The following is an 8226-nucleotide window of genomic DNA, read 5'->3' as shown; positions in this document are numbered from 1 at the left end:
ATTTAATTTTTATGTATGATAAAAATTTTGTTCTTTTATTTTTTTGTCGAGTAGATATGTGAATCATAAGAAAAAATCAAATGTAAAAAATAAAATTTTAAATTTTAAAAATTAAGGTCTCATTTGGTAATCATTTGATTTTTGGTTTTTTGTTTTTGAACATTAAGCCTATCCACTACTTCCAACTTCAAATTCCATCCTTTTGTTATCTACTTTTTATAAATTTTTTTTAAAAAAACCAAGCCAAAATTTGAAAACTGAAAAAAAAAAAAAAAAAAAAAAGTAGCTTTTAAAAACTTGCTTTTGTTTTTAGAATTTGGCTAAAAATTCAACATATTTAATCATTATAAAAAAATAAATAAAATGGAAAAGAAATATGCTTAATTTTCAAAAACAAAAAACAATAAACGAAATTTGTTACCAAACAGGACCTTAGAAATCAAATAGACAAATTCTAAGTTCTAACATGTTTTTAAGAGAAATTTTCACATATAGAAAAAATGTCGAACTATTTATAAAAATAGCAAAAAAAAAAAAAAACATAGATTTCTATCAACCTATATTAATGATAGACTTGTATATGTTTCTATCATTGATTATGTAAATGATAAACTTCAATCAGTTTCTATTACTGATAGATTTTGATCAGCATCTATAAATGATAGACTTCTATCAGTTTCTGTCACTGATAAACACGGATAGACTTCTATTAACATTTATCTGCGATAGACTTGTATCAGTTTTTATCACTGATAGATGCTGATGTACTTCTCTTAACGTCTATCTATCGGCATCTATTTGTTATAGATATTGATAATAATGTCTATTGCAACTGTAATTAAATTTTACTATTTGTGTAAATATTTTTCTTTATTATTTTTTTTTTTTTGAAAATTCTTTATTTTTCATTTAATCTATATGTTTTAACCTAGTGAGTTATGAGGTTGGCAATTTTAAATCATCTTAATAAGCTTTTAATGGCATTAATTTATAATATTTTCATACACCAGATTAGGTTGCCAGTTGGGTCTATGGTATTTCTTTAATAGGTTTTAGATTTTGTATTTCTATCCAGAAAAATGGTTTGGCATACTGCAATTGTTTTTGTTTTTATTGTACATACATATCTTCAAGGGTTTGACCAAAAGATTACCCAATTCTTTTTTATGTACATTCATTTTGCAAAATATTCCAAGATTTTGAATTATTATTGTAATATGTGATTTATTTCAACATATATTTTAATTTTAAGGCTTCCTTAATGACAATTCAAGGTTGTCTTTTTCTTTCTTTCTTGTTCTTTTCTTTTTTCTCTTCTTTCCTCTTTTATATAGTAAATTCAAAGTTATCTTAAAAGTTAGTTTTCAAAAAATCTTCCATTTTTTAAAGTAATGGATTGCGAAAAAAAAAAAAAAAAAAAAAAAAAAAAAAAAAAAAAAAGCCCCTTCACAACATGAGGCAAAGGCATTTGAACAGATACGACCACAAGTGTTATCACACAAACAAATACATATGGCATGTTTTTTATTTTGGGTTTCATCCCATAACGTCTCATACCAATAGAGATAGTTGTCATCACTTACATATCCATGATCATCCTTTTATCTAACCAATGTGGGACTTCGATCTCATTCCTAACAAAACGGACACACGACGAAGGATGAGACTTAAGCACAACAGTGATGGTCCTCGTTCTTCACTTAGTGATGATTGCGACAATGAGAAAGACACCGCAATAACGATTGGAGGTTTCTCAGAGGAGGGTTAAAGATGTTAGACAACAAGGAAAGATGAGAACATTATTAAAGAAATAATATTAAACTTTTTTTAAAAAAAATGCCAAATCGGTTAGCTAACTCATCATTTGACAACCCACATCATTTACCATTAGTAACTAATGAGTAGTCTTGGAGACCATTATTTAGAATTATTTCTCAAATTTTAGAGATTATAGTATTCGTTTGAAAACTTCAAGGGGACCAAATAAACATTAGTTTTAAACTTTAGGGATTAAAACTACATTATTTATCCCAAACTGAGGTTAAAAGTACATAGTGATAAATGCAAATTGGTATTCTTTTTCTTCTTTACTTTTCCTTTGATGTATATAAGGACCAATTATATATCATTATTGGGTTCCACACACAATTTTAATTAGTTTATAAATGGAAGTAATGATAAGTATCTTTTTACATATATATGTTGAACATAATCTTTAAACATAATTTGCATATTTAATGCATTATAAAATTCACATGAGATGTATCAAGAAAAAGTGCAATGCCCTTGTCTCTTTCTTTTCATATACATTAAAAAGAATAGAAAGTTAAAGTAAAATAATAATAATAAACTCTCTCAACCTATGGTTTGTGAGAGAATATTATCATCTAAATAAATAAATTTATTTAGAAAATTAATAGAAAAATCCAACAAAAAATTAATAGAAAAATCGGACACAACATTATTTTCATAAATTTTACTTTTTTTCTTTCTTTTTTTTTTTTTCCTTGCTAAGAGTGTGTTTCAAAATCTAATGTTCAAATATATATATATTAGTCAAAAAAAAATGTTTGGATTATTTTTCAATCGACCAACCAATTTTGTAGAGTTTCATTGAAAGAAAAATGATCGAGTCGAGCTCACCACTAACACTCTACAACATTGAGAGCCACAAATGTATTCTAATATTGTCGGCATTGCACATGCCATAAACGAGAATCAAATGATGAACCTTATAATTAGTCCCACATACTAAAGCCTCAAAGGGTAAGTAATTCTATATGTGCTTTGTCGAGCTAGATACTCCCTCTATTAAATTAGACATCAAAATATACTCAGCTCGACACCTCACTGGTGCGAGTACTTTTGCAAGTCAACTCCAACTTCAGTGACGGGTCTAGACCAAAGGAGTGGGTCGAAGGAGTAAGGAGGACTCAGAATGAGATACTCGTGTTTGACAACTAATTTATTTTTTAAAACAATATTTGAATTGGGACTTCGAAAGGGAAAAAATCAAAATTTGGAAAAATGAAAATGTAGTATGAAATTTTTTTTTCCTAAAACTTTTTCACAGATCAATTTAAAGAGATGATTTTCAAATCCTATGATTTCAAAATTCTATTTGTATTTAGAACCATATTCATTTGAAATCAAATAAACTAAAATTACTGTTCAGATGTTCACAAGGAATGATAAGAAAACATAAGATTAAGGATATATTTAGATGCCAAAAATAAATGTATTGTAAATGCATGTTTTTAGACATTTTGTTTTTTTTATAACAAAATGGTTTATAATTAAAACACTCCAATATTTGGTTGTATTTTCTCAATAATTGTTTGGTTTGCTCTATACTAAAAAAAACTTCTACTAATTTTAAATTATTATAAAGATGATCATTAAACATTATGAAATAATAACTTCAAATTTGAGTGGTTGTTAAAATTCTTTGTCGAACGTAGTCGTGGTCACAAATTATTGGTTATGGTCGTCTACATCGGTCATTGATCACCAATCCTGGTAGTTGATTGTCAGAGATCTAGACTCATGACCATTCACAAGCCACTAATTATTGTTGACATTGACCATTGTCAAGGTGGTCGTTGGTCGTTGGTCCCAATCACCAACGATTGGTGGTAGCCAACAGTTGTCGTCGATTGGTGGTGGCCATAGATCAACATTCTTCAATCCCCAGTCTCAATCCTAACCTTCATGTATATCTCTAACTTTAAATTGTAGATTTAGGGGGAAGATGATATCATTTGCAAAAGAAGAAGATATGCACACTAGTGTGTTGTTTATAACAATTTTTAAATCAGAGAGTAGAATAAACAGGCTACTAGTTTGGAGAGTGAAAATGAACTTACTCCACATAGCTAGAGTCATAAGGATGTATTTATATGACAAGTTAACATAAGACATCTAAACCAAAGTTTATGAGTCGAATCCAACTAACCCTCTATCCATTAGGTCGGACATGAATTTGGCAAGATTTGACCTCGACGTAGTCGAGTCTGAACGTGTGGGGTGGACTTCCCTCCCTTCCCAATCCCATTTAGGTCATGGGAGAATATATACAACTTTTGATTGCTTTCGAACTTATCCAATCTCTATTATATTTTTTTAGTCTATAAAAAAAAAAAGAAGAAAACGATGAAATTGAGCAAAAAATAATTCAACAAACTTCAAATCACACATGATTATAAATCACTTGCATTTTTTCTTTTTCTTTTTTTTTCATCCAACACAAATGATTTCAAGTCATGATGAATTTGAAATTCCAAATCCAAGAGTTCCAACATATATCTAACTCCAATCTTTTCATCACTAAGCTAATGATATACCCTAATATTTTCATTATAATTATTATTATGATGATGATTTTAAAAATAAATATAATTATTCAAACAAAAGAAGAGAAAATCTAAATGTGAGATCTCAATGTTTCCCTCCTACCATTAAAAAAAAAAATAATAAAAATAAAAATGCCTTGATGAATAATGTTGTAGCTTCACGTGCAGTCTAATCTGTAGATTTGGAAATTCCCTATTTTTCCATGTACAAAACCAACTTTAAAAGGCCCATTTTTTCCATCTCTCAAAGAGAAAACTCAAAGAAAGAACCAACCATTTTAGTTTCCCCCTATTTTTTTGGGTCCTCCTCTTTCCCATTTCTCTCTTTTTTTACCTAATTACATTTTCATTTCAATCCCTCAACTTTTCTTTCTTTTTATTTCCCACTCCCTTATAGAGCCAAAAAAAAAAGGCAAAAATCAACAAAAGAAAACACAGAATTTTTACCATTATAGTTATGGCTCTAGAGGCAGTTGTTTTCCCTCAAGACCCATTTGTGTATAAAGATTTGTTCAATTTGGTGAATTCTTCTTCAAGACTCAACTTCATCCATGATCAAGATGAAGACTTTTATAATCTTGCCAACCAATCACAAAATTCTCCACCATTATTGGACCAATATGATTATAATTTTAACGACGAATCACGACGGGTTGAATTATCAGCGGTGGAGACGGTGGTGGTGGCGGGTGAGATGCAGGGTGGTGGAGGGAGCGGGCGGCGGCGGAGGGGAAGAACACAAAAGAACAAGGAGGAAATTGAGAATCAAAGGATGACACACATTACAGTTGAGAGAAATAGAAGAAAGCAAATGAATGAGTATCTCTCTGTTCTTAGATCATTAATGCCTCACTCCTATGTCCAAAGGGTACCCTCTCTTACTTTCTCTCTCCTCTTTTGCATTCTCTCTCTCTCTTATTTCAAACACATAAAAGAAAAGAAAGCTCACTTTTTTTTTCCTTTTTTTCTCTGTGTTACCTTACCTACAACTACAATGTAAAAAGAAAATGGCCCATTTCTCTCTTTATATGTTTGAAATAGAGAGGGGAAAAAAGCTCTATACTCTTATTGGTGGAGCTATAATTGTTTTTTCATAGGGTAAAATAAAAAAGAAAGTGGGAGAAATTAGAGAACATAATTATATTAAAAAAAAATGAACTTTTTTTATAATAGGTTTTGCTATTTTAAGATCTAAAGTTTTTGGAATGACAGAATTATTTTATAATGGAAGATAAATGTAAAGGGCATTACAATGTAAAGGGTATTACTCTTTGGACAATGATAAGGTGTAATTTAGATTTTTTTTACCACATGGTAATTTTTAATTGAGCAATTGGTAGGCTGCATACATATAGGTACGATGTAGTCTAGTCAGCATCTAAGTATTTTTCGTGTATAAAAAATAGATGCATCTTAGATTACACCGATCTTTGTGCAATCTTCTTAGTTGTCAAAAAAAAAATTACATGGCAAACAAATTTTTTTAAAAAAAAAAATTGAACTTCTATTTTTCTATCATGTAAAAATGAAAGTTACGTGTGTTGTACCTAATCATTGTCCAAATGAAAGCATATCTCAACTAACGTAAAATTTGAAGTGAAAGGTTCAACTTTTCCACTCATTAATTGGCGAAAAAGAAGCTCTTACTTTCAGATGTGGTGGACTTTGATTAGTTGATGAATCTTAGGAAGGGGCCCACTTATTCAACAAATATAATAGAGAGATACCTATAAAAATACATTAAAAAAAAAGTAACTAAAGGAAAATTAGGAAGTTCTACTCACTGATGATGGGAGGTAAATACCAATCTTTCTTTTTGATTCTGTCAATCATCTCTTATTCTTCTTTCTTTCTTCGCTTTGTCTCTGAATCTTTCGGTAGTTGAATAAAGAAAGAGAAAGCTCCCCGATGAAAGAGAGAAAACTTCTCTTTCTCATTACAACACGGAGAGTGGAGGAACGAGAGAAAAGAGAAGAAAAGAAAAGCGATAACATTTTGAAAAAAAAGTTATCCCTTTCTTTCTGTTTTGAGCCTCTCTTCTCCCACCCCACAGCCACCCTTCAATTATAGCAAAAAGAAAAAGAAAAAAAAAAAAAAAAAAACAGTGGGCTAAAAATGATACCAACCAAGACCACGCGCAACAACCCATGGTTTTTGAATTGTAATCATATAATTGACAGAAAAAGAAAGAAGAAAAAAAAAACATTGATCTGATGAGTAAAAAAGAAAGTTGAAAATAATGAAATGTAATGAAATTTTTTCTTCTTTTTGATTACCGCAGGGTGACCAAGCCTCAATCATAGGTGGTGCTATCAACTTTGTTAAGGAGCTTGAGCAACAAGTACATTTGCTTAGTGCTCAAACAAATGTAATAAACCACCCTTTTCCTTCTCATGTTCCACCAAATAATAACATTATTTCTTCCTCTCCTTTCTCTCAATCTCATTTCTTTACCTTCCCGTCTTCATCTTCGCCCTCGTCCTCCTCTTCGTTTTCTCTCGACGACTCCTCCTCCACCGACATTATGGCGTTCAACAACTCAAACAATCTGAACAACCTGAACGGCCTAATTCAGCCTTCCATTGGCGATATCGAAGTCTCTTTGGTTGACTCCCATGCAAACCTTAAGATAAGATGTAAAAAGCTCCCTAAGCAACTTCTTAAGATTGTTTCTGGCTTGCATTCTTTGCATCTCACTGTTCTTCATCTCAATGTCTCCACTTCCCATCAATTTGTCCTCTATTCTTTTAGTCTCAAGGTAATTTTTTTATATTATATTTCCTTTCTTTTTGGTTTATAAATGTGAATGCGAGAAATCGAACCTAGATTAAATTTTTATTTTATAACGTGCGTGAGTGTTATCATTAATTTTTTTTAAATATAATTCCAACATCTAAAGAGAAAAGTCATGTTAATTACTGTTGAGCTCAACTCGCTTTAACTAATAAGTTATTTTATTACTCCCACTCTTTCCATTTTTTAATCTCATTTATAGTTAGTTTTGACTCGTTAATTAATTAAATAAAAGTAGGTTTTGGAAAGTTATTTTTCGATTTTGGAAATTAGGTTTATTAATGTTCGCAAAGGAAATTTTAGATTCAAATGGGTTTGTTAGATAACTAAAAACGAAATTCTTATCGAGTGGAAGAATGGAATGGAGTCATTTATTTATGTATTTTTGTGTTGAGATGATTTTTTTTTCTCTAGGTTGAGGAAGATTGTGGGCTTTCTTCAGGGGATGAAATTGCAAATGGTGTGTATCAATTGCTATGCAGAATTCAAGAAGAGGCATTCTCCATCTGATTTTGAGGAAAATAAAAGAAAAGGAAAAAAAAATTAGCATTTTAATTAATCATCTTTTTTTTTTAATTTTCTTTTTTTTTTTGAGATTGTACTTGTTCTGTTCTTCTTCTTATTCTCTCTAAATTTTTGGTCTATTCAACAAGTTCTTTGTCTTTAAATGATTACTATTAATTAGGCTTTATGTTAACTTCTCATTTGTTGCAATTAATCTCAGTTTCAAGTTAATTGCCTCTTTCTCTCTTTTTTGTCTAAAGAAAAACATTTAAAATTACTATGACATTGTGGCAAACAAACATCTTTAGTGGGTAGAGGAAAAGTTGGTTTTTAATGACCTAAGTCAGGATTACAAGTTACATAAGAATGATAGAAAGTTTGTAATGATTCTTTCAACTATTATATTTGTTTAGTCTAAGTTAAAAAGGAGAAGAGAACAAATACTTCACTGCTCAAGGTGTTGATGTAATCAAGTGTGTATATATATAGATATAGATATATATTAATTTATCTTTTTTAGATATTTGGGGCAAGGAGTGGAATTAGCGGAAGCTTAAGAGCTGTGAAGTTGTGAAGC

The 8226-nt window shown here is 30.1% G+C and overlaps 1 protein-coding gene and 1 long non-coding RNA gene across 2 annotated transcripts; one reads left to right on the top strand and one right to left on the bottom strand.

The window, feature by feature from the left end:
* Nucleotides 1–1499: 1499 nt before the first annotated feature.
* On the bottom strand, nucleotides 1500–6627 carry LOC120070804. Its single transcript, XR_005480025.1, has 2 exons — nucleotides 6137–6627; nucleotides 1500–4127 (listed from the first exon to the last, which is right to left on the bottom strand). It is a non-coding gene; the product is annotated as an uncharacterized LOC120070804 (long non-coding RNA).
* On the top strand, nucleotides 4127–7851 carry LOC120070803 (transcription factor bHLH96-like). Its single transcript, XM_039022687.1, has 3 exons — nucleotides 4127–5220; nucleotides 6634–7110; nucleotides 7560–7851. The coding sequence occupies exons 1-3, from the start codon at nucleotides 4810–4812 to the stop codon at nucleotides 7653–7655; spliced, it is 984 nt and encodes a 327-aa protein (XP_038878615.1). The 5' UTR covers nucleotides 4127–4809; the 3' UTR covers nucleotides 7656–7851.
* The last annotated feature ends 375 nt before the right edge of the window (nucleotides 7852–8226 follow it).

The sequence above is a fragment of the Benincasa hispida genome, chromosome 2, assembly GCF_009727055.1.
Source record: "Benincasa hispida cultivar B227 chromosome 2, ASM972705v1, whole genome shotgun sequence".
In the NCBI taxonomy this organism is placed as follows: Eukaryota; Viridiplantae; Streptophyta; class Magnoliopsida; order Cucurbitales; family Cucurbitaceae; genus Benincasa; species Benincasa hispida.
Note: the sequence above shows the minus strand (reverse complement) of the source record. Positions and strands in the feature narration are given on the sequence as shown.